This window comes from Lethenteron reissneri, chromosome 65, assembly GCF_015708825.2.
Source record: "Lethenteron reissneri isolate LAM-NWPU_2019-01 chromosome 65, ASM1570882v1, whole genome shotgun sequence".
NCBI classification, from domain to species: domain Eukaryota; kingdom Metazoa; phylum Chordata; class Hyperoartia; order Petromyzontiformes; family Petromyzontidae; genus Lethenteron; species Lethenteron reissneri.
Window position 1 is genome coordinate 12,700,907 of NC_083843.1, and position 25,679 is coordinate 12,726,585.

The 25,679-nt window shown below is 50.8% G+C and overlaps 1 protein-coding gene across 1 annotated transcript in view; it reads left to right on the forward strand.

Moving 5' to 3' along the window:
• Positions 1 to 25,679, forward strand: part of LOC133359476 (uncharacterized) — a 124,931-nt gene that overhangs the window by 78,129 nt on the left and 21,123 nt on the right. The window contains exons 3-10 of the mRNA XM_061577893.1: positions 11,463 to 11,594; positions 14,537 to 14,599; positions 15,280 to 15,456; positions 18,035 to 18,057; positions 19,584 to 19,684; positions 20,490 to 21,427; positions 21,862 to 21,955; positions 22,099 to 22,230. Of these exons, the coding sequence (XP_061433877.1) occupies positions 14,546 to 14,599; positions 15,280 to 15,456; positions 18,035 to 18,057; positions 19,584 to 19,684; positions 20,490 to 21,427; positions 21,862 to 21,955; positions 22,099 to 22,230 (1,519 nt within the window). The 5' untranslated portion in view covers positions 11,463 to 11,594; positions 14,537 to 14,545. The remainder of the gene's footprint in view (positions 1 to 11,462; positions 11,595 to 14,536; positions 14,600 to 15,279; positions 15,457 to 18,034; positions 18,058 to 19,583; positions 19,685 to 20,489; positions 21,428 to 21,861; positions 21,956 to 22,098; positions 22,231 to 25,679) is intronic.

Sequence of the window (25,679 nt, forward strand, 5' to 3'; positions counted from 1 at the left end):
AGTCACGTAGGTTAAAAAAGGAAAACGAAAACAAATACATTAAATCACGACGTTTCGGAGGCAACACAAGCCCCCGTCTTCAGGTGGAACAGTCACAGCAAAATTACTGTATCAAGTTTTAACCTACGTGACTTTACCAAAAAAAAACAAGAGTATGGAACCTGCTAATAATTATCGGTGTTTTGGATTATAGGGCAATCATTAGTAATCACGTAGACACATGCAAACACAATTAATTACAGGTAATGTACACATTACCATTGTTGTATTTATGCCCCTTTTAACAAATTCATATTAAGAATAATTCGGCCAATATTTTTTTTATAAAAAAATATAAAAACAGATACCCCCAAAACTCTCAACTCTACCCCTCACAAGCCACACCAAACATCTGGAGGTCGTAAAATACCATTCAACAACAAGCTTCGGAGCAAAGAGAGATCAGCGACTATCTGTAAATCTCCAGATTGACAAAAGGTCTATGACCTGACATTCCCCAAACGTCTGGAGGTGCACAAAATATGCGGGCCAGAGGAAAACACACGCTCAGATCAGATGCAAACAACGTTACAACTCGAGTTTTATTTAACGGTAAAAAAAGTTAAAACTCAGCAAAAAGAACAAATTAACGTGATAAGACTGCAGTCTACAATAGTGGCTTTATTCGAGGATGATTCGTCAGTTTGTTGGGGAGACAATCGCATGAAGTGGTCCAAGGCGAAGGCCACGGAGTTCAAAACGTGGAAGTTTGACGCTCACTGTAATGACAAATTTGAAGCACTCATGCGCTGGTTTTTCAGATGTTGCACGAAGAGACCGCTGCATCACGGCAACTGTTTCCCGCTACAAAAGAGCAATTGGTAAAATACAAATGCCAAAACCTTGAACATCGTTCTATACTGGCAGCAATTAGGGTGGTGATAAAATAGATGTAGTTAAAAAACGGGCATTCATATGTAGAAATGCTCGAGGAACCTGCTAATTTTTGAAGCTTTCGTGACTGCAAGGATCCATACTCTTGTTTATTCGGTAAAGTCACGTAGGTCAAAAAAGGAAAACGAAAACAAATACATTAAATCACGACGTTTCGGAGGCAACACAAGCCCCCGTCTTCAGGTGGAACAGTCACAGCAAAATTACTGTATCGAGTTTTAACCTACGTGACTTTACCAAAAAAACCAAGAGTATGGAACCTGCTAATAATTATCGGTGTTTTGGATTATATGGCAATCATTATTAATCACGTAGACACATGAATATACAATTAATTACAGTTAATGTACACATTACCATTGTTGTATTTATGCCCCTTTTAACAAATTCATATACCATTCAACAACAAACTTCGGAGCAAAGAGAGGTCAGCGACTATCTGGAAATCTCCAGATTGACAAAAGGTCTATGACCTGACATTCCCCAAACGTCTGGAGGTGCACAAAATATGGGGGCCAGAGGAAAACACACGCTCAGAGCAGACACAAACAACGTTACAACTCGAGTTTTCTTTAACGGTTAAAAGTTGAAACTCAGCAAAAAGAACAAATCAACGTGATAAGACTGCAGTCTACAATAGTGGCTTTATGATTAATTCCCTTATATTACTCGTATTCACCACACATATATTATTTTGTATTGTATCTTTCTATCTATGTAGCCTCACCAAAATGAACCAAATACATGAGCCCTGCCATTACCCAGCATCGAAATATAACTCAAAATAAAACACTAATCTATGGAGACAGACTCATAACGAAGCTTGGCAAAACCCTCAAAATAATGACGTAACGAGGATCATTACGAATATCGATTTAACATGAACCGAATAATAACCACGATATTAAGACCGGAGGTAACTCATAAGAGATACAAGGAATAAATCTAACACACAGGACCACATAATGTATCCCATAGAACCAAAGCCTCATCAGCCACCTTTGTCTTCCAATGGTTCGGCACAAACACTTGCCAGCCATAAATACGTATTAAGGAGTCTCGAGATGACAAGCACTCAGAGGGAACGCGGGAGAAATTTGAGACTGACGCCATCCAGACTGCCACTCTATGCCCGACCTTATGGAAGAGGTACGTAGATGACACTTTTGTCATCTGGCCACATGGCCGGCCTGCTCTAGACCAATTCCTCGACCACATCAATTCCATACACCCAGCCATCAGATTCACCATGGAAGTCGAAAAAGATGGCAAGCTACCCTTTTTGGATGTCCTAATTAAAAGGAGACCTGATGGTTCAATGAGCCATTCTGTCTACAGGAAAGCCACCCATACGGATGCTTACCTAAAACCGGATTCCCACCACCATCCATCCCAGAAGAACTCCCTCATCAAGACGCTATACCATAGAGCCCAATGCATCTCCGACCAGGAACACGTTGCCAGTGAACTCAAACACTTACGCCAAGCTCTTAAGGCTAATGGTTACTCCGACTACACGAACCGCAAAGCCATCACTCCAACCATCAAGAAAGATCCTGTTGAGGAGCCTTTCAAAACCATCACCTTACCCTACATTGCTGGGGTCACAAAAAAAGATCTCCAAAATCCTGATTAAACACAAGATCCAGGTCCGATTCAACACAGTACATAAAATCCGTGATCTGGTCCCGTCTGTAAAAGATGTGGTTCCAGACATACAGTACCCTGGCGTCTACAAACTAAGTTGCCTCTGTGGTAGCAGTTACATTGGAGAAACCAAACGACATGTCTCGGACCGCATCCGTGAACATAAAGCAGACCTGAAACACGGTAGGACAAACACCTCAGCCGTGGCAGATCACTGTTACAATTCAGTGGGCTCACATGACATTGACTTCTCCAAGACAGAGGTTCTCTGCAAGCCATCTGGCTACAATGAGAGATTCGTTCATGAGGCGATCCACATATACAAACACAGAGACAATTTCAACCGAGAAGATGGATTCTGGCTCAGCAATCATTGGGAAGACGTAATAAACCATTTTGGATCTTAACTGATTGTGTTCACGTTTACGGTGACTTTCAGACCGCAATTAACTCACTGGCATTGACTATATATCTTGTATTCTCCACAGGGAATGGATTATTTGCTCCGCTGCAAGTCTCCTACCACCACTCTCCCATTGACATATTTCGTTGCTTCCTCTTAGTATCTTTCACGCGATGGTCAATGGTATAGTGTATAGCAGATTGTATAAATAGTATAAAATTGTAATGTTTAATACAATATATATGGTAATATACAGTATCGTAATTGTTTAGTGAATATACAGCAGTGTGGTATACAGTAGGGTGGGTAGAATAATACTTAGTGTAATATTATAGTCGAAGGTATAGGGTGGTGTATAGTAATCCAGTATATAATTTAATGTTGGGTTTGTCTATGGGAGTATATAGTACGGTGTAGACTCGTGTGATGTAAGAGAAAAAAGTTTAGCTGGAAGCATATTATACCTTTTTTTGCGACATAGAATTGTAATGTATTACTTACTGTTAGTAGCTCAGCTTATTGGAGAGTATATTTAGTATACTGATGATACTATGTAGTTTATACTTTAGTTTTTTTTACGTGGTGGTTTAGTAACTGCAGCTACATACTATTAACATTCCTTCCCTTTGTTAATGCTACCCCTATCCCCTCCCTTTGATTCTGCTAATCCTGCATAATGCACGGGCATAATATGACTTTGAAACCTCCCGCCCATCTCCTACGCATTTCACAAGTAGTGACTAATCCCATATCTGCATTTCCCATAAATATGCTCAATTCCTATTGATATGCAAATTCCTTTGTCAAGGCTCTCTTCTCCCACCAACCCAGCTTAAATATACGCTCCAAGCTTGGTGGTGTTTCATTCTTCACCTGAGGACGGCTGCTTGCGTTGTGGCCGAAACGTCGTGAGAATTATTTTATTATGTTTTATTTTTATTATTTCATTATTTTCCTTCTACGTGACTTTACCGAAAGAACCAAGAAGATAACACAGAAGTGTTTGAGTGTTTCGTTCCTAAGTTTATGCATACACATTTTAATTATAAGAACTGTATCCTGCGTTGAGATATGAATTTCGAGACCTAACATAACATAAACACACTAAGATAATCAATAAATGTTTAATCAAAGATAATTGTTTTATCCCGATTGATACAACTCTGGATAACGAAGCTAAGCCTAATTATCATAACTGCCCACATTAACATAATCGCAAGCATTCGCATAAATTAATACGATTATCTCCATGATTATCATAATATATGCGTATAAGTTCATACATTGGCATAATTTACGCGAAATACGCATTTTTCCAATTTTTTTTTATTTTAAATTTTTTATCAAAATTTCATAACCCGACATATGCAACACCATATACAGGGTGCTTCAATTTTTTCTTTTAACACATACATGGGACTATCGTGTTTAATGGAAAAAAAATGGATAATAGTAGACTGTAAACACGATAACAAATCTTAATTTTAGAACTTTCGTGACTGCAGGAATTATTATTTGGTTCTTTCGGTTAAGTCACGTCTAAAGATAAAATAATAAATTAAATAATAGCATATTACGACATTTCGATTGCAACACAAGCAATCATCATCAGGTATAATGAAATAGCGACATAAAATCTAACCAGAAAACTATAGACAGACATATAAGCAGACAGATATCAACAAGATACATAGAGAGAGCAACACAGGTACAGAGAGGGGTGATCGTCTCTGTGGGGTGGCCTTAGATTTTATGTCGCTATTTCATTATACCTGATGATGATTGCTTGTGTTGCAATCGAAACGTCGTAATATGCTATTATTTAATTTATTATTTTATCTTTAGACGTGACTTAACCGAAAGAACCAAATAATAATTCCTGCAGTCACGAAAGTTCTAAAATTAAGATTGAACCACTTCTACGGGGAAGTTTTAAGCTTATCTTTTCTCTCTCTCTCTCTCTCTGGCTACGTGTTCTCTCTGCCTGTGTCATCTCTTTGGAATTTTCACACTTAAATTCTAACTTAGCAATCTTTGAAATACGTAATCAACCAGGCTATGCGTTAATTGTGTGTTGACCGACCTTCTGTGTTGTATTACATTACATTTCAATATTTTACTAGGTTATTTAATTTTAGTGTGTCCTTCTCCTGATTTTCAAGCTTGCTTGTCGTGTCATCGCACTTGCAGCACCACGTTTGTCGTCCACTCATTGATATGCTAATTTTTTTCTCTAACCCCCTCCCTCTCTCTGCCTCCACCCCCCTCTGTCTATTTAAGGCCACCCCACAGAGACAATCACCCCTCTCTGTACCTGTGTTGCTCTCTCTGTGTATCTTGTTGATATCTGTCTGCTTATATGTCTGTCTATAGTTTTCTGGTTAGATTTTATGTCGCTATTTCATTATACCTGATGATGATTGCTTGTGTTGCAATCGAAATGTCGTAATATGCTATTATTTAATTTATAATTTTATCTTTAGACGTGACTTAACCGAAAGAACCAAATAACGATAACAAATGTAATGTTAACAGCCTCAAAAAGTCAAAGAGTCTCCACTTGTTCGCCATCGTTGTCAACGAGCGCCTGGTCTCCAGAGACCAGAGGCGCATTTCTCATGGTGTTGTTTGAAAATTCTCAGAAGTGTTCACTTTATTTTGAAGTACCATTTGTGTATATATATGAATCCTTTACCTGCACATTCTTATATTAGATAATGCACGCATTACGCAGATCAACGTCCCTTGATACGTAACCATTGCTTCGGCATGAATGCACGGCCGTGCGGGGTTAACGAAGCGACGTCAACTCTTAGCCAAAGGGTCGAGGGTCACCAGCGCTCGCGACAACAACAACAACAAATTTATACTTAAAACTTTCGTGACTGCAGGAATTCATATTCTTGGTTCTTTCGGTAAAGTCACGTAGATAGAAGAAAAATAATAATACAAAATAAAGTGAATAAAAATAATAATAATAATAAAAAAAGAAACACTTTACAGAAAGAGCCCAGAATAACAACAAAACACAGCGCTCGATTTGCTGCATTCAGAAGTGCGTGATGCCATCTCCCCATCGAGCGAGCGTGAGGCGGTGCTCGCGTGGAATTGCATCCAACCCCCCAACCCCCCCAAACTTTCCAGCGGGCAACTCACCCCGACACCAGGAGCCTCGTCTACCCCCGCTGCTCGTACGATAACAAAACAGAGTGATCACTTGTAACAAATCTGCAATCTGCAATGCTCACCACGCGGTACGAATGTGCTGGCAGCCACCACCAGACCTCGTTTTTAGTCGCGATCCCACGCACGCTTTGCTTACTAAACGTGCTAGTGTTGTCATAGCTTTGGAAGACACACACATATATATATAAATATATATCAATCGTTATCATGTTGTACCACTGAGTAATAAATGAGGATTATTTTACTTGTGATAATATTGGAGCGCGATTGCGAGTTTAATTCTGGGAGTTGGGGGGCTTCATGTTATTTGCGGGTTATGCTGCTCTGAGCTGTTGATTAGAATCAACGCCGATTAGAATGGTGGCCTCTTTATGATATAAAATTAATGTGTACGCTTCGTTTCAAAGGCAAACGCAGTAAATCAAAAGTTCGCCTTGAATGCGTCTCCTCGTTTCACTTTACGTCGCGTCATCACGTCATCACGACGCACAGCTACAAACACAGCTACACACACAGACAGCTACACAACAACAACAACCGCCATTCGCCACTAAGTGGCGGTGACGTCAACACAACGCTTGTGCCAGGCTAGTTGCACCTTGAGGCTATCACGTTAAGTGACAAGCGCCTGCTGGTAGGAGAAAGGTCACGGGTCAGACCCAGCAGGTACCACGGGTCGACTGACTGGCTGATGCACCACCTGCGCCCCCTACTGTGCCAACTTGCTGTGTTTTAGCCACCCGGCGCTCCGCTCATTGTTGTGAGCGTCGCTCCTCCGCCCTCCGTTGTTGTTTTTAGTTTTCAGTTGCATTTATTAGGTATAACCCTGTGAGCCATGCGGCTCTTGACTCGGGTGCAACCGCAACAAACAAAAACATGAACAAGAAACATCTTAAAGTGACTACACGCAACAGAAAAATCCAGGTAAAAACAGCAAAGTCTTCCAGAAAAAGCACCGCATTTCAACACTGTGTGCAAAAATCCCAGTTGGATGCAAGTCAAGCAATAAAAACCATAAGACAATTTAGATTAAAGTTATCAGGCTAACTCCGTACTACAACAAACAAACATGGCGAAACCAAAACTTTTCAAAATCACCAAAATAAAGCTATAAAACAATGTAACAGTGATCATAGGAATTGTGATTCAAATTTAACGATTCACTCCATAACAGCAGGAGTATCAGTAGCAGTATCAATATTTTTCAATACACGTTTAAAGATCAGCACACTATAATAAAAACTCAAGATCATACTTTGCAGCGGTCATCCGGAATGATACATTTGATTTCATGCCATTCTGAATAGCAGTGGCAGCAAGGCGTGTACAACTCCTCTAGAGCAGTTTTGAGTGAAGATTTCACAGGTAGTCATCCAAGTTGCAGTTTATTTGTGATAGCGTTCCAGACCCTGGGGGCATCAATAGAAAAGGCCCTTCCTCACTGATCCCTGCGGGATCTCCTCACTGTTTCGAAGAACAAATGTGACCTTCTGCTCTATTTAAGACCGGGAGCAAGTGGAGGGCTACACCATTCTGGCAAATTGCCTGATGACGCTGGGGATGTAATTACCAGCGAAACGTCACAATACTCAAAAACTGTAAATGTTGTGGATTCACTCTTCAACACACCGGTGGGCTAAAGTAGTGAACTATTTGTCTTTTGTCAACGTGACACCTTTTTTTACTGATTGGCTGTGTCGGGTGGTGGAGAGTTACGGCACATTCATAAATAACGCGATCTAACCCAAAAACCTGTTATATGAATACATTCTTGCTTGCAACTTCCATCAGCTAGCTGAGACCATGCCACGTAAGGTTTGAATGGGGTCCTGGGTGTACACCCATCACTGGAGTGGAAGAATGGCAGGCACATCTTACAGATGACGAGTCGATGGTCAGTGGGCAGATCAGCTCCACCGTAGGTCCTGGTGTCAAGGACATGGGCCAGCAACCGCTGTTCCGTCACTATGCAGTCCAGCAGATGTTCTTGCTTGGATCCGGCATGCATCCATGGTGTTGTGTGGATGCGCCGATGCCGGAACACCGTGTTGGTAATTACAAGCCAATGGGCTGCACAAAATCTAGCAGCCTCCTACCGTTGTTATTGAGCTGATCTGGCCCATGCCTTCCAATCACTCCAGACCAGGTGCCAGCATCATGACCCACTCGAGCATTGAAGTCACCCAACAAGATGACTCTAGTTTAACACGTAGGCTTTCGCGACTAATGTTATTCATAATCAACGTTTTTGGGTTTAGATCGCGTTATTTATAAATGTGTCGTAACCCTCCACCACCTGACACGGCCAATCAGTAAAAAAGTGTCACGTTGACAAAAGACAAATAGTTCACTGCTTTAGCCCACCGGTGTGTTGAAGCCACAACATTTACAATTTGAGTACGACGTTTCGCTGGTAATTGCAACCATGCCCGATGATGCTGGATGCAATTACCAGCGAAACGTCGTACTCAAATTGTAAATGTTGTGGCTTCAACACACCGGTGGGCTAAAGCAGTGAACTATTTGTCTTTTGTCAACGTGACACTTTTTTACTGATTGGCCGTGTCAGGTGGTGGAGGGTTACGACACATTTATAAATAACGCGATCTAAACCCAAAAACGTTGATTATGAAGATGACTCTACCCCGAGGGGCCACTTTAGCCAGCACCTGTGACAGGAGGTCATAGAAGGCATCTGACTTATCGACCTTGCCTGCATCCCTCCACGGATGTTCGTCTTCAATGTGGGCATAAGTAACCACAACCACCACTCCTCATCACTGGTTGATGGGAAGACAAGCCCAAAGTAGCCTGGAGCTTACAGCTTCCCACACCTCACCGCCACGCTCCCACGCTCCCCTTCATTCTTTTGTTCAGAAGAAGAGCCACTCCCTGTTGTCTCCTGCCCCGAGTAGAGGACTGTCCACCACTCTTGGTGGCAGGAGCCAGAGCCGGTCCACCAGACCCCCTGAATGCCACAGAGATCCCGGCGGTACCAGTCCAGCTCCCGACAGGGGAGTCGCAGCCTCTCCTACGCAGTGAGCAATCTAACATTCAACGTGGCCATCTGTAGTGGTTTTTTGTTGTTTCTGGAGGAGCCCCGAGGGTAAGGATTCAGTCTCCTGGCTGCGCCAAATGGGATTTGGCTGGGAGACGTCATAGACGCCTGTCACCCCGGGGCCTCCGGCACAGGCTTTTTATCAATAAAATTTTGCGGTCGTGGTTTAGTGGTAATTAATTGAAGGTGGAGGGGTTACCAGCCCCTCGCACCAGTCCAGAGCCGCTGTGGTGGCTACAAGCGCCATGAGAGGAAAGGCCAATCGGAAATTGTCCCTCCCCCCACGACACTGCCCACGACAGCGTTGCCCGTTCGGCACCACAAGGAGATAGGGGGTTTTGATTTAAAGCTTTCGTGACTGCAGGAATTCATATTCTTGGTTCTTTCGGTAAAGTCACGTAGAAGGGAAAGAATAAAATAAAAAAATATACAACAATATTGTTTTATATTTATATTATTTTATTATTTCCCAATATATTGTTTAATATTTATATTATTTATTATTTCCCTAGCTACACACACAGCTACACACACAGCTATACACACAACTACACACACACAGCTATACACACACAGCTACAGACACAGCTACACACAAACAGCTACACATACACCTACACACACAGCTACACACACACACCTACACACGACACACACACCTACACACACCTACACACACACCTACAACTACACACACACAGCTACAGACACAGCTTCAAACACACACACCTACATACACACACACCTACATACACACACACCTACATACACACACACCTACATACACACACACAGCAACACACGCACAGCTACACACACAGCTACCTAGGGGAGCTTTGTCTCTTTATTTGCCCGTGACCGTTCCGGTTTGCTGCGACGTCCAACCCTGAGTTGCGGCATTCCGCAACTCAGGGTGGTGGGTGGTGAGTCGGGGGGTGAGTGGGTTGGTGAGTGGGTGGGTGAGTGGGGAGATTCGAGTGGGGGAGTGCGAGTGGGTGGTGAGTTGGTGGGTGAGTGGGTGGGTGAGTGGTAGGGGAGGGGTGGGTGAGTGGGTGGGTGAGTGGGGGGGGTATGCAGGCTGGGTATGCTTTGTGTTCGCAGGCTGAATCAGCCCCAAACGAGTGGGTGAGAGGGGGGGGGTGAGTGGGGGGGGGTGAGTGGGTGGATGAGTGGGTGGGTGAGTGAGTGGGGAGGTGAGTGAGTGGGGGGGGGGTGAGTGAGTGGGGTGAGTGGGGGGGGGGGTGAGTGGGGGGGGGGTGAGTGGGGGCGGGTGAGTGGGGGGGGTGAGTGGGGGGTGGGGTGAGTGGGGGGGTGGGGTGAGTGGGGGGTGGGGTGAGTGGGTGGGTGAGTGTGTGAGTGGGTGAGTGTGTGAGTGGGTGAGTGAGTGGGTGGCTGAGAGGGTGGGTGAGAAGGTGGATGAGTGGGTGGGTGAGTGAGTGGTACGGGAGGGGTGAGTGGGTGGGTGAGTGTGTGGGTGAGTGGGTGAGTGAGTAGGTGGGTGGGTGAGTGTGTGGGTTAGTGGGGTGGTGAGTGAGGGGGTGAGTGGGGAGGGGTGGGTGAGCGGGTGGGTGGGTGAGTGAGTAGGTGAGTGGGTTAGTGGGTCGGTGGTTGGGTGGGTGAGTGAGTGTATGGGTGGGTGGGTGGGTGAGTGAGTGAGGGGGTAAGTGAGTGAGTGAGTGGGTGGGTGAGTGAGTGGTAGGGGAGTGGTGAGTGGGTTGGGTGAGTGGGTGGGTGAGTGAGTGGGTGGTTGGGTGGTTGGGTGGGTGAGTGGGTGAGTGGGTGGGTGGGTGAGTGGGTGGGTGGGTGGGTGAGTGGGTGGGGGGGTGAGTGGGTGGGTGGGTGGGTGAGTGGGTGAGTGGGTGGGTGAGCGGGTGGTTGGGTGGGTGAGTGGGTGGGTGAGTGGGGGGGGGGAGTGGGGGTGAGTGCGTGAGTGGCTGGGTGAGTGGGTGGGTGAGTGGGTGAGTGGGTGGTTAAGTGGGGGAGTGGGTGGGTGAGTGGGTGAGTGGGTGAGTGGGTGAGTGAGTGGGTGGTTGGGTGGGTGAGTGAGTGGGTGGGTGAGTGGGGGGGGGGTGGAGTGGGGGGTGAGTGCGTGAGTGGCTGGGTGAGTGGGTGGGTGAGTGGGTGGGTTGGGTGAGTGGGTGGGTTAGTGGGGGGTGGCTGAGTGGGTGGGTGAGTGGGTGGCTGAGTGGGTGGGTGGATGGGGGTATGCAGGCTGCGTAGTTGTCGTGTTCGCAGGCTGAATCAGCCTCAAACGAGTGGCTGTCTGGGGCTCTGCAGTTTGTAGTCCCCAACGCCCCTCGGGGAAGACAAAGACGGCCGTGGGACAGGCTTCGACAGACGCTGCTGCTCGCTGCCAACGCAGCCCAGGTGAGGCGACACGGGTGGGGTGAGTGGGGTGAGGGAGTGGGGTGAGTTGGTTGAGTGGGGTGAATGGGGTGAGTGAGTGGGGTGAGTGGGGTGAGTGGGGTGAGTGGGGTGAGTGGACTGAGTGGAGTGAGTGGGGTGAGTGAGTGGGGTGAGTGAATGGGGTGAGTGAGTGGAGTGGAGTGAGTGGGGTGAGTGGAGTGAGTGGGGTTAGTGAGTGGGGTGAGTGAGTGGGGTGAGTGGGGTGAGTGGAGTGAGTGGAGTGGGGTGAGTGGGGTGAATGGAGTAGGGTGATTGGGGTGAGTGGGGTGAGTGGAGTGAGTGGGGTGAGTGGGGTGAGTGGAGTGAGTGGGGTGAGTAAGTGCGGTGAGTGGGGTGAGTGGGGTGAGTGGAGTGAGTGGAGTGGGGTGAGTGGGGTGAGTGGGGTGAGTGGGGTGAGTGGAGTGAGTGGGGTGAGTGAGTGGGGTGAGTGGGGTGAGTGGGGTGAGTGGGGTGAGTGGACTGAGTGGACTGAGTGGAGTGAGTGGGGTGAGTGGAGTGAGTGGGGTTAGTGAGTGGGGTGAGTGAGTGGGGTGAGTGGGGTGAGTGGAGTGAGTGGAGTGGGGTGAGTTGGGTGAGTGGAGTAGGGTGAGTGGGGTGAGTGGGGTGAGTGGAGTGAGTGGGGTGAGTGGAGTGGGGTGAGTAAGTGCGGTGAGTGGGGTGAGTGGAGTGAGTGGAGTGGGGTGAGTGGGGTGAGTGGGGTGAGTGGAGTGAGTGGGGTGCGTGAGTGGGGTGAGTGGGTGAGTGAGTGGGGTGAGTGGGGTGAGTGGGGTGAGTGGATTGAGTGGAGTGAGTGGGGTGAGTGAGTGGGGTGAGTGGGGTGAGTGGAGTAGGGTGAGTGGGGTGAGTGGGGTGAGTGGGGTGAGTGGAGTGGGGTGAGTAAGTGCGGTGAGTGGGGTGAGTGGGGTGAGTGGAGTGAGTGGAGTGGGGTGAGTGGGGTGAGTGGAGTGAGTGGGGTGAGTGAGTGGGGTGAGTGAGTGGGGTGAGTGGATTGAGTGGAGTAAGTGGGGTGAGTGAGTGGGGTGAGTGGGGTGAGTGGGGTGAGTGAGTGGGGTGAGTGGGGTGAGTGGGGTGAGTGGACTGAGTGGAGTGAGTGGGGTGAGTGAGTGGGGTGAGTGAGTGGAGTGAGTGGAGTGAGTGGGGGTGAGTGGAGTGAGTGGGGTTAGTGAGTCGGGTGAGTGAGTGGGGTGAGTGGGGTGAGTGGAGTGAGTGGAGTGGAGTGAGTAGAGTGAGTGGGGTGAGTGAGTGGGGTGAGTGGGGTGAGTGGAGTCAGTGGAGTGGGGTGAGTGGGGTGAGTGGGGGTGAGTGGAGTGAGTGGGGTGAGTGGAGTGAGTGGGGTGAGTAAGTGCGGTGACTGGGGTGAGTGGGGTGAGTGGAGTGAGTGGGGTGAGTAAGTGCGGTGACTGGGGTGAGTGGGGTGAGTGGGGTGAGTGGAGTAGGGTGAGTGGGGTGAGTGGGGTGAGTAGGGTGAGTGGAGTGAGTGGAGTGAGTAGAAGGTGGAGTGGAGTGAGTGGAGGTGAGTGGGAGTGGAGTGAGGGGTGAGTGGGGTGAGTGGAGTGGAGTGGGGGGAGTGGAGTGAGTGGGGTGAGTGAGTGGGGTGAGTGAGTGGGGTGAGTGGGTGAGTGGAGTGAGTGGAGTGAGTGGGGTGAGTGGGGTGAGTAGAGTGGAGTGGGGTGAGTGATTGGGGTGAGTGGGGTGAGTGATTGGGGTGAGTAGAGTGAGTGGAGTGAGTGAGTGGGGTGAGTGGGGTGAGTGGGGTGAGTGAAGTGAGTGGAGTGGAGTGAGTGAGTGGGGTGAGTGGGGTGAGTGGAGTGAGTGGGGTGAGTGGAGTGAGTGGGGTGAGTGAGTGGGGTGAGTGGGGTGAGTGGGGTGAGTGTCTCTGTGTTCAGGCCTCACGTATCTGTGTCTCAGTGTTCAGGCCCCACGTCTCTGTGTCTCTGTGTTCAGGCCCCACGTCTCCGTGTCTGTGTGTTCAGGCCCCACATCTCTGTGTCTCAGTGTTCAGGCCCCACGTCTCTGTGTCTCTGTGTTCAGGCCCCACGTCTCTGTGTCTCTGTGTCTCAGTGTTCAAGCCCCACGTCTCTGTGTCTCTGTGTTCAGGCCCCACGTCTCTGTGTCTCTGTGTTCAGTCCCCACGTCTCTGTGTCTCAGTGTTCAGGCCCCACGTCTCTGTGTCTCTGTGTTCAGGCCCCACGTCTCTGTGTCTCAGTGTTCAGGCACCACGACTCTGTGTCTCTGTGTTCAGGCCCCACGTCTCTGTGTCTCTGTGTTCAGGCCCCACGTCTCTGTGTCTCTGTGTTCAGGCCCCACGTCTCTGTGTCTCAGTGTTCAGGCCCCACGTCTATGTGTCCAGGCCCCACGTCTCTGTGTCTGTGTTCAGGCCTCATGTCTCTGTGTCTCTGTGTTCAGGCCCCACGTCGCTGTGTCTGTGTTCAGGTCCCACGTCTCTGTGTCTCAGTGTTCAGGCCCCACGTCTCTGTGTCTCTGTGTTCAGGCCCCACGTCTCTGTGTCTCTGTGTTCAGGCCCCACGTCTCTGTGTCTCTGTGTTCAGGCCCCACGTCTCTGTGTCTCAGTGTTCAGGCCCCACGTCTCTGTGTCTCTGTGTTCAGGCCCCACGTCTCTGTGTGTCTGTGTCTCTGTTCAGACCTCGCGTCTCCGTGTCTCTGTGTTCAGGCCCCACGTCTCTGTGTCTCTGTGTTCAGGCCCCACGTCTCTGTGTCTCTGTGTTCAAGCCTCGCGTCTCTGTGTCTCTGTGTTCAGGCCCCACGTCTCTGTGTCTCTGTGTTCAGGCACCACGACTCTGTGTCTCTGTGTTCAGGCCCCACGTCTCTGTGTCTCTGTGTTCAGGCCCCACGTCTCTGTGTCTCTGTGTTCAGGCCCCACGTCTCTGTGTCTCTGTGTTCAGGCACGAGGAATGACGTCTCCCGCCACCGTGAGGCGACTGGTGGAGTCGCACGCAGCAGTGCGGGTACTGGAGGATACTCACCAACTCATCACCCACCCACTCACTCACCAACTCATCACTCACCACCTCATCACTCACCACCTCATCACTCACCCACTGACCCACCCACCCATCCACCCACTCACCAACTCATCACCCACCCACTAGCTCACCCACCCACCCACACACTCACCAACTCATCACCCACCGACTAGCCCACCCACCTCATCACTCACCACTTCATCACTCACCCACTCACCCACCCATCCACCCACTCACTCACTCACAAACTCATCACCCACCCACTCACTCACCAACTCATCACCCACCCACCCACTCACTACCTCATCACTCACCACCTCATCACTCACCCACTCACCCACCCACTCACCCACCCACCCATTCACTCACCCACCCATCCACCCACTCACTCACCAACGCATCACCCACCCACTCACCCATCCACGAACCCACTCATCCACCCACTCACCCACCCACTCACCCACTCACTCACCGACTCACCCACTCACCCACTGACTCACCCATCCACCCACTCACCCACCCACTCACTCACCCACTCACTCATCCATCCACTCACCCTCCAACCCCCTCCACCCGCCCCCCCACCGCACCCCCCCACCCACTCACCCCCCCCATCCACCCCACTCACCCCACTCACCCCACTCACCCCCCCACCCACCCAGGCGTCTCTGCTGCGCACCAAGGTGGAGCTGTGCGCTCGCTACGCGAGCCGCCGCCTGCAGCTGGACCAGGAGGAGTGGGCGGCGCTGGCCGAGGTGGACGATAAGGGGGGGGCGGTGCTCGCCTGGATCGAGAACCACGTGGCGCGCCTCCACCAACAGCAGCAGGAGGAGGAGAAGGTTTGTGTGTCGCTGTGTGTGTGTGTGAATACGGCAAAACAACCCCCTACCTCCTCGTGGTGCTGGATGGACAACGCTGTCATGGGCAGTGCTGTGGGGGGAGGACCAATTGGCGTTTTTGACCACCACAGCGGCCAAAAGGTGGCTCTGGATGGCTGCGAGGGGCTGGTAACCCCTTCACCTTCAATAAATTACCACTAAACCACGTCTAAAATATCTCATTAATAAGCTTGTGCCGGAGGCCCTGGGGGGACAGGCGTCTATGACGTGTCCTGGCCAAACCCCATTTGGCAGAACCAGGAGACTAAATCCTTACCCTCGGGGATCCTCCAGAAACAACGAAAAACCACTATGTGTGGCCACGTGGAATGTTCGAATGCTCACTGCGGAGGAGAGGCTGCCACTCCTCTGTCGGGAGCTGGACCGGTACCGCCTGGATCTTTGTGGCATTCAGGAGGTCCAGTGGACCGGCTCTGGCTCTGCTCGGGGCAGAAGACTGCCAAACAACAGGGTGTAGCTTTACTTCTGAACAAAATAATGAAGGGGGCTTGGGAGCGTGGTGGTGAGGTGTGGGAAGCTCTAAGCCCCAGTCTTCTTTGGGCTCACTATTCCTTCAAACAGAAGAGGGGAGTGGTGGTCGTGGTTACTTATGCTTTCACTGAAGACGAACATCCGTGGAGAGATGCAGGCAAGGCCAATGAGTCAGATTCCTTCAATGACTTCCTATCAGAGATGCTAGTTAAAGTGGCCCCTCGGGATAAAGTCATCTTGTTGGGTGACTTCAATGCCCGAGTTGGTCATGATGCTGGCACCTGGTCTGGAGTGATTGGAAGGCATGGGCCAGATCAGCTTAATAACAACGGAAAGAGGCTTCTAGATGTTTGTGCAGCCCATTGGCTTGTAATTAACAACACACTGTTCCGGCATCGGCGCATCCACACAACATCATGGATGCATGCCGGGTCCAAGCAAAAACATCTGCTGGACTACTCCTTGATAGCCGGACCTACCGTGGAGCTGATCTGCCCACTGACCATAGACTTGTCATCTGTATAATGCGCCTGCCATTATTTCACTCCAGTGGTGGGTGTACACCCAGGACCCCATTCAAACCCTTAGTGGCATGGTCTCCGGAAGCTGATGAAACTTGCAAGTTAGAATTTAATAATCGCTTGCGGCTGGGGTTGGCATCGTCCCCCACTCCTCCTGATGTCGAGGGGAAATGGGCGAGGTTTAAGACTGTGGCTCATGCAGCTGAAATGGCTGCTTTGGGTACACGGTCCAGATCTCCGCAGAGACCCTGGCTGACTGAGGAGGTGTTCAAGATGGCTGAGAAAAAGCGACAGGCCCACTCCCATCGGCTACAGCATCCCACGTCAGAGAATGTAGAGGCTTACCGCAGCATTAGCTCGGAGGTTCGGAGAGCCGTGAGGCGCTGCAAGGATGGGTGGTGGTTGCGGGTTGCTGAGGAGATGGAGTCTGCCTCAATGGCCCGCGATCACAAATCGCTCTTTAATTCATCAAAAAAGTAACCTGCAGCGCTACACCTATTAGCATCATTAGGGGAAAGAACGGTGATCCAATCTCCGACCCCAAGGAACAGGTTTGAAGATTTGCTGAGCATTTCTGTGAGGTCCTGGTTGAGGGGACATCCCTCTGCCCGGATAACAACGTCGAGCGGCATTATCTTTTCATCGGTTGCGTAAAGCTGTGTGGAAACTACCTTGTCTGTCGCTCTGCACGAAGCTACAGGTCTTCTCAGCCACGGTCATTCCCTCCCTTCTCTACGCTTGCAAAACGTGGACCCCCCTAATGGAGCATCTTCGCTGGTTAGAAACATTTAGGCTGGCCTGCGTATGATCTATCCTGGGTTTAACCAGGCTGGATTTTGTGAGGAGCTCACAAATCCTTGAAAGATCTGGACAAAGTCTCATCGGTGAGCTCCTCCGGCAGGCAAGGCTGCGGTGGCTGGGTCATGTAGCCCACATGCCCAGCCACCGCATGCCTAAACAGCTTTTATTTGGCCGGATAGAGGGGGCTAAACGGGCACGGCACGGGCTAGAGAAAAGATGGAGTGATGTGGTACAAGAGGACGTGAAGCTGAGTGGACTTGCCGATGACTGGTACCAACGGTGTCAAGATCGGCCTCAGTGAAGGACGCTACTGGGTAGTTGGAGGTAGTCGCCCTCCAACAACAATGGAGGGCGGAGGAGTGACACTCACAACAACGAGCGGAGCGCCGGGTGGCTAAAGCACAGCAAGTTGGCACAGTAGGGGGCACAGGTGGTGCATCAGCCAGTCATCTCAGTCATCTCGGTCAGTCGACCCGTGGCACCTGGGTCTGCCCTGTGACCTCCTGCCAGCGGGCGTTCGACACTTCACGTGGCCTCAAGGTGCACATGGCCTGGCACAAGCGTCGTAGTGACATCACCGCCACTTAGTGGCGAATGGCGGTTGTTTTGTATGTGTGTATGTGTATATGTGTGGATGTGTAGAGTGTGTGTGTTTGTTGTGGTGTGTGTGCGTTGTGTGTACGTGTGTAAGTATGTGTGCTGTGTGTGTGCTATGTGTGTTTCAGAATCGACGGAACAAGGACACGAGGTGCCTTGCTTGATGCACGCTAACACCCAGCACTCGGTGGCTAGGAGATATTAACTCCCTCGCCTGGTACACAGGAGGTCGTGGGTTCGATCCCAACGCTGACGATGCCTGCTGCTGTATAATTGGAGTCTGCGTCTCTTTCTCTCTCATCATCATCACGGTGGCTAGGAGATGTTAACTACCTCGCCTGGTATACAGGAGACCGTGGTTTCGATCCCGACTCTGACGATGCCTGCTGCTGCTGCTGTAGATTTAGTAGCATGGAATTGTCTCCGGGTCCTCCGGTGTTTTTTCCCATCCACATTTAGAATCAACATCAGGCGCCTTCAGAGTGTTTGGCTATAAATCTCCACACGACGATGATGATGATGGTGGTGGTGGGGATGATATCAGCCCACTTGGTTCACCCGCTATCGTGTTGTGATGGCCAGGGTCGCTTCTCAACAAAAGAGCTCCACAGCTCAGAAGGGCATTAAACCAGGTTACATAAACATTGCTTCGTTTTAGTGTGGGTGTATGTGGGTCTCTATGGGTCTCCATGTATCTCTATGTGTCTTTATATAGCCAAATGAGTCTCTATGAGTCTGTATGTGTCTCTAGGGTCTCTATGAGTGTCTATGGGTCTTTATGTATCTCTAGGGTCTCTATGTATTTCTGTGCATCTCTGTGGGTCTCTACGGGTCTCAATGTGTTTATATGGGTTTCTATGTATCTCTATGGGTATCTAAGGTTCTCTATGGGTCTCTACGTATCTCCATGGGTCTCTGAGTGTCTCTGAGTGTCTATGGGTCTCTATATGTCTCTATGGGTATATATGTATCTCTAGAATATCTATGAGTCTCTCTGGGTCATCTGTGTATCTCCATGCGTCTATATGTGTCTCTATGTGTCTCTATGCATCTTCATGGGTCTCTATGGGTCTCAATGTGTCTATATGGGTTTCTATGTATCTTGTGTGTCTCTATGGGTCTCTATGGGTCTCAATGTGTCTCTATGTGTCTCTATGTGTCTCTATGCATCTCTATGGGTCTCTATGGGTCTCAGTGTGTCTATATGGGTTTCTATGCATATCTGTGTGTCTCTATGTAACTTTATTCTTATTTATCTGCTGCTATAAATGTCCACACGACGACGATGATGATGCTGATGGTGGTGATGGTGATGATATCAGCCCACTTGGTTGAGCTGCTATCATGTTGTGATGGCCAGGGGATAGCTTCTGACTAAGAGCCACTGCACAGCAAGCTCAGTGGGGCCTCGCTACACCCTGGTGAGAGACAAATTTAGTTCAAAAGTTGGAATCGACTGCTGTTGCTACAGCATCAAGGCCGCCTTTGTATCATCAATTCCTCCTCTTCCTCCTCTTCCTCTACCTCCACCTCTACCACCTCCACCACCACCACCACATGCATCACCACCTCCACCTCCTCACCACCAACACCACCACCTCTTCCTCAACTACCATCACCACCTCCACCACCACCTCCTCACCACCAACCACCACCCACCACCACCACCACTTGCAGGGTCGAGGCCCTGCCACTGCGGCTCGTCACCGAGGAGGGCATGGAGCTCGCCAACTTGATCTCGCTGGGCGGCGTCAAGATGATCATGCTGCCCTTCTTCTGTGGGTCACTACACTACCACACACTACACTATACACTACTATACACTACTATACACTACGCTATACACTACACTATACACTACTATACACTACACTATACATTACAGTACTATACAGATTATCATGCTGCCCTTCTTCTCTGGGTCACTACACTATCACACACTATACTTTCCATTACACTATACACTACTATACACAACGCTATACACCACAATACCATACACTATCCACTACACTGTGCACTACACGACTATACACTATTCACTACTATCCACTGCACTACTGATGATGCTGCTACTACTACTGATGATACTATTGCTACTACTACCCCTCCTGTTACGACTACTGCTGCAACTACTACCACTGATGCTGCTACTACTGCTACTACTATTGCTGCTACTACTATTGCTGCTACTGCTACTACTGTTACTATTGCTACTACTACTGCTAACACTACTATTACTGATACTTCTAATACTGATTCTGCTGCTACTACTGCTAATACTACTACTGCGACTATTGCTGCTACTACTGCTGTTACTACTGCTACTACTACTGTTACTATTTCTACTACTACTGCTACTACTGCGAACACTACTTCTACTGCTACTACTGCTGCTACTACTGATATTACTTCATGATACAGTTTTTTTGGGTGAGATTGCGTAATCTAATCTTACGCGATCTAACACAAAAGACGTGTATCATGGATGACATTGGTCGCGAAAGCCTGCTACGGTTTAAAATTACCACTGCTGCTACTGCCGCTGCTCCTGCCGCCGCTGCCGTCCCCTCCACGGTGCAGACGGATGCTCCCCTACCGTGAACGTGAACTCCGCCCACTCGTCCCTCGCCGTGTCGGCCGACCTCCGCACGGTGACGCGGCTCTCCGGCCCTCCTCTTCACTTCCTCCACCGTCACCACCACCCGGAGCGCTTTGAGCACTGGGACCAGGCCCTGTGCCGCGAGGGCCTCCTGCGCGGCCACCACTACTGGGAGGTGGACGTGGGCTCGTCGGCACGCTGCCTCGTCGGGGTGGCCGAGGCTTCGATCCCCCGCCAGGGCAAGGCCCGCGCGGGCCGCCTGGGCCTCAGCGGCGCCTCCTGGTGCCTCGAGAAGTGGGATGGCCGCTACTCGGCGCGGCACAACGGGGCGCAGACCTTCCTGGGGGAGGAGGTGGTGGTCGGTGGTGGTGGTGGTGGTGGTGGAGGTAGTGGTGGTGGGAGTGGTGGTGATAGGGGTAGTGGTGGTGATGTTGGTAGTGGTGATGGAGGTAGTGGTGGTGTGAGTGGTGATGGCGGTGGAAGTGGTGGTGGTGGTGCGGGTGGTGCAGTTGGTGTGGGTGGTGGTGGTAGTGATGGTGGTGGAGATGGTGGCGGTGATGGTGGTGGTGGCGGTGAAGGTAGTGGTAGGGGTGGCGGTGGCACTGATGGTACAGATGGTGGTGGTACAGGTGGTGGTTGTGTGGGTGGTGGTGGTACGAGTGGTGGTAGTGCGGGTGGTGGTGGTAGCGGTAGTGGTGTTGGCGGTGGTGGTCGCGGTAGTGGTGGTGGTGGCACGGTTGGGCAATGCATCGGCGTCTACCTGGAGTGGGAGGAGGGGGTGCTGTCGTTCTACTGCGTGCAGGGCTCCCGCCACCTCCACTCGTTCCACGGCGTGTTCACGGCGCCGCTGTTCCCCGCACTGGGTGTCTACGAGGGATCCGTGGCCATCGTGGCAGCGCCGTTCGGAGGACGCCGCGGGTGACAGCCCGGTTCAGTTGGGGTGGGGTGGAGTTGGGTGGGGTGGAGTTGATTTTGGTTGGGGTGGGTTGGGGTGAGTGGAATTGGGGTGGAGTTGGGATGATTTGGGGTGGAGTTGGGTTTAGTTGGGGTAAATTGAGGTGGGTTGAGTTGGGGTGGATTGAGGTGGGTTGGGGTGGAGTTGGGTTGGGTTGAGTTGGTTGGGTTAACTCAACCATTGCAATTCTCTCGCGATGGCTCAACCATTCCTATTCACTGCCTCCACTCGCGCACATCGCCCCTCCTCACTCAAGATGGACGGCTGAGCATGAAGGATAACATCCACGCTCTGCCGCGCCGTAGATGAGGCACAGGCCGTCTGTGATCTCCACAATCCGGGGGATCTTGGCGGCGTCCTGGCTGACCCCGCACACCCCCGCCCCCGCCCCACCGCAGGTCACGCCCCAACGACCTGCGCCCTTGCAGGTCACAATCGACCCACTGCGTTTCGGAGCGAGCAGCGGAGGCGATGGCCACAAACACGACAGAGGTGCGGGCCGCTGACGAGGCGAGACGCAGGTCGCTGTCTTCGTCGTGGGGGCTGTTCTCACACACGCACCTTCGCCGCAGGGCCGAACGTAACCACGGCAAGGCGCGGTCACGGTGACCTCACGTTGACCCCATCGCGCGCAGGCTGCCAAAACCGCACCGACCACAGCAGGGGTCCGGCCGACGTCGCCCCTCCTGGATTCGTTCGCAAGTCGACGCCAAGTGACCCCGTGCCCACGCCCCGTTCCACCAGAGGGCCCCCGGGGGCATTCGACGGTGCCGCAGCAGCCGCTCAGAGCGCGTTCCCCCTGAGGCACATGCCCCTGCACCACTCACGGAACCCGGCAAAGATAGCGGACCGTCCACGGCTGGACCGGCGACAAGGAACCCCCCCCGCCCCCCCCCCCCAGTTCAAGATGCACCCAGCGGAGCTGACGCTGTCCCTGTCGGAGCAAAGGAGACTTTTCGCACGCCGCTGTTTCCCACGGTCTGGTGGTGGTGGTGGTTGTTGTTTGTTGTTCTTAATAGAAGATTGTTTGGGGTTAGATCACGTAAATATATAAATGTGTTGTTAAAACCCGTCACCACCCGACACAGCCAACTAGTAAGGGTTGTCACGTGAACAAAACATGCCGATTCGTCACTAGTGCAGCACTAGTGTATAGTGTCGTTTGTAGTGTGGTGTATAGTGTAGTAGTGTATAGTATACTAGTGTATAGTGTAGCAGTGTAAAGTATAGTAGTGTATAGTTTGGTAGTGTATAGTGTAGTGTATATTAGTGTAGTGTATAGTGTAGTATACTCGTACATCACACCGGTGTGTTGGAGAGCCAAGCCACAACATTGACAATCTGAGTACGACGTTTCGCCAGTAATTACAACCAGCATCATCAGGCGACAGTCAGATTCGTGGCGGGTTTTAACGACACATTTATATATTTACGCGATCTAGCCCAAAAAAAAAACTCTATTATGAACGATATTGGTCGCAAAAGCCTGCTACGTGTTAAATCGTTTATTGTTAGTTGTTGTTGTATCGTTTCTGTTAGCAATCGTGGGAGGGTGCAGAATCTACTCACGCCGCACCATCGGTCCTCTCCGCATCGATCGTTTTACTGCCGTAAGTTGGCGTTCTCATGCTTCGTTGGGGGTTGGTCGATTCCCTTCCTGGTGTTAGCCGGGACGGCTCCTTTTTTTGTTTAAAGGTTGCAGGAGCGGGGGGGGTGATGTAATGACCAAGGCGACAGACCACTTACCTAAGACAAGCGTACGGGGCAGGCCAACAGTCGGGAAGTAGGCGGCCAAGGCCTCTGATTGGTGCAGAAAGGCATCTGATTGGTGCAGATGCCTCCGATTGGTGCAGAAAGGCCTCCGATTGGTGCAGAAAGGCCTCTGATTGGTCCAGAGAGGCCTCTGATTGGTGCAGAAAGACCTCCAATTGGTGCAGAGAGGCCTCTGATTGGTGCAGAGAGGCCTCTGATTGGTGCAGAGAGGCCTCTGATTGGTGCAGAAAGGCCTCTGGTTGGTGCAGAGAGGCCTCTGATTGGTGCAGAGAGACCTCTGATTGGTCCAAAGAGACCTCCGATTGGTGCAGAGAGACCTCTGATTGGTGCAGAGAGGCCTCTGATTAGTGCAGAGAGACCTCTGCTTGGCGCAGAGAGGCCTCCAGGGCGATTGGTAGGGAGGCGAGGATCAAAGAGATTGGTGGTGGGGGGGGCGAAGGGTCGAGATCCCCGAAACGTCAAATGTGGGAAGCGAGGGTCGACAGCCGTCGGTGGAGGAAGGAAGGAAGGAGGATTGGCCGCAGGGTTTGGGGCGAGCAAAGCTTCACGGAGAGGTGTGGGGGGGGGCTTGAGGATCGTGCAAGGGGACGGCTGGAGAGCAGACGGAGTTCGAGCACCGAAGATCGAAGGCTGGGCCCAGAGAGTGCTGTGTCCAAATAAAGTCTCCCATTGAAGGGCAGCGCGTGTGGGCCTCATTGCAGGGGGGTGGGTGGCGGTCGCAGTTGCGGTGAGCTCCTCCCGGCAGGCGAGGAAGCCGCGTTGGCCGGGTCACGCCCGGCCACTGCATGACCAGGCCACCAAGTGCACAAGCAGCTTTGTTCGGCCAGAGAGAGGGGGCTAAACGGGCGCTTGAGACGATCTGGAATGATGGGTGAGTGGGTGAGTGGGTGAGTGGATGAATGAGTGAGCGATTGAGTGATTGGGGGAGTGAATGAGTGGGTGAATGGGTGAGTGAGTAGGTGAGTTGGTTAGTGAGTGGATGAGTGAGTGGGTGACTGAGTGAGTGAGCAGGTGAATGGGTGAGTGAGTGAATGGGTGAGTGGGTGAGTGAGTGGGTGAGTGGGTGAGTGGATGAATGAGTGAGCGATTGAGTGATTGGGTGAGTGAGTGGATGAGTGAATGAGTGGGTGAATGGGTGAGTGAGTAGGTGAGTTGGTTAGTGAGTGGATGAGTGAGTGGGTGACTGAGTGAGTGAGCAGGTGAATGGGTGGGTGGGTGGGTGGGTGAGTGGGTGAGTGAGTGGGTGAGCGAGTGATATGGGCTGCAGAAGAGATGGAGTGATGTGGTACAGGAGGACGTGGAGCTGAGTGGACTTGCCGATGACTGGTACCAGCGGTGTCAAGATCGGCCTCTGTGGAGGAGGCTCATGAAGGAAGCTACTGGGCAGTTGGAGGCAGTCGCCCTCCAGCAACAACGGAGGGTGGAGGAGCGACGCTCACAACAACGAGCGGAGCACCGGGCAGATAAAACACAGCAAGTTGGCACAGTAGGGGGCATAGGTGGTGCATCGGCCACTCATCTCAGTCAGTACAACCCATGGCACCTGTTCGGTCTGTCCCGTGACCTCCTGCCAGCGGGCGTTCGACCTTTCACGTGGCCTCAAGGTGCACATGGCCTGGCACAAGCGCCATGGTGACGTCACCGGTTGTTGTTGTTGGAGGGAGCTTAAAATAACATCGTAAGACAGAGAGCCCCGGAGATCCATGCAGACTCCGGCGATACAGGAGGCTTCTAATCTTATCTTGAATGTATATGGCGCCCTATACGCGAGGCGCTTTACAAAGGGGCTCTAAGTGGTGCAATGAGGGTGGCCTCGATAGGGACGGGGTGGGAGGCTGAGTGGGAAGGGGAATTCGCGGTGGGTACCAAGGGGTGGAGGGAAGGAGGCCCAGGGAGGACAGTGAGTGGCGGGGGGTCTTGAAGGATGGGGTGGAAACTGAACAAGAATGGTCTGCATCTATGAGTCTCTGGGTATCTCTGTGTGTCTCTAAGTATCTGTATGAGTCTCTGTGTATATGTGTCTCTGTGTATCTCTGTGTGTCTCTGTGTATCTGTGTGTCTCTGTGTGTCTGTGTGTTTCTGTGTATCTCTGTGTGTCTCTGTGAGTATCTGTGTGTCTCTGTGTGTCTCTGTGTATCTCTATGAGTCTCTGGGTATCTCTGTGTATCTCTGTGTATCTGTATCAGTCTCTGGGTATCTCTGTGTCGCTGTGTGTCTCTGTGTATCTGTGTGTCTCTGTGTATCTGTATGAGTCTCTGGGTATCTCTGTGTGTCTCTGTGTATCTGTATGAGTCTCTGTGTATCTGTATGAGTCTCTGTGTATCTCTGTGTATCTGTCAATCTGTGTATCTCTATGAGTCTCTGTGTATCTGTATGAGTCTCTGTGTATCTCTGTGTATCTGTCAATCTGTGTATCTCTATGAGTCTCTGTGAGTCTGTGTGT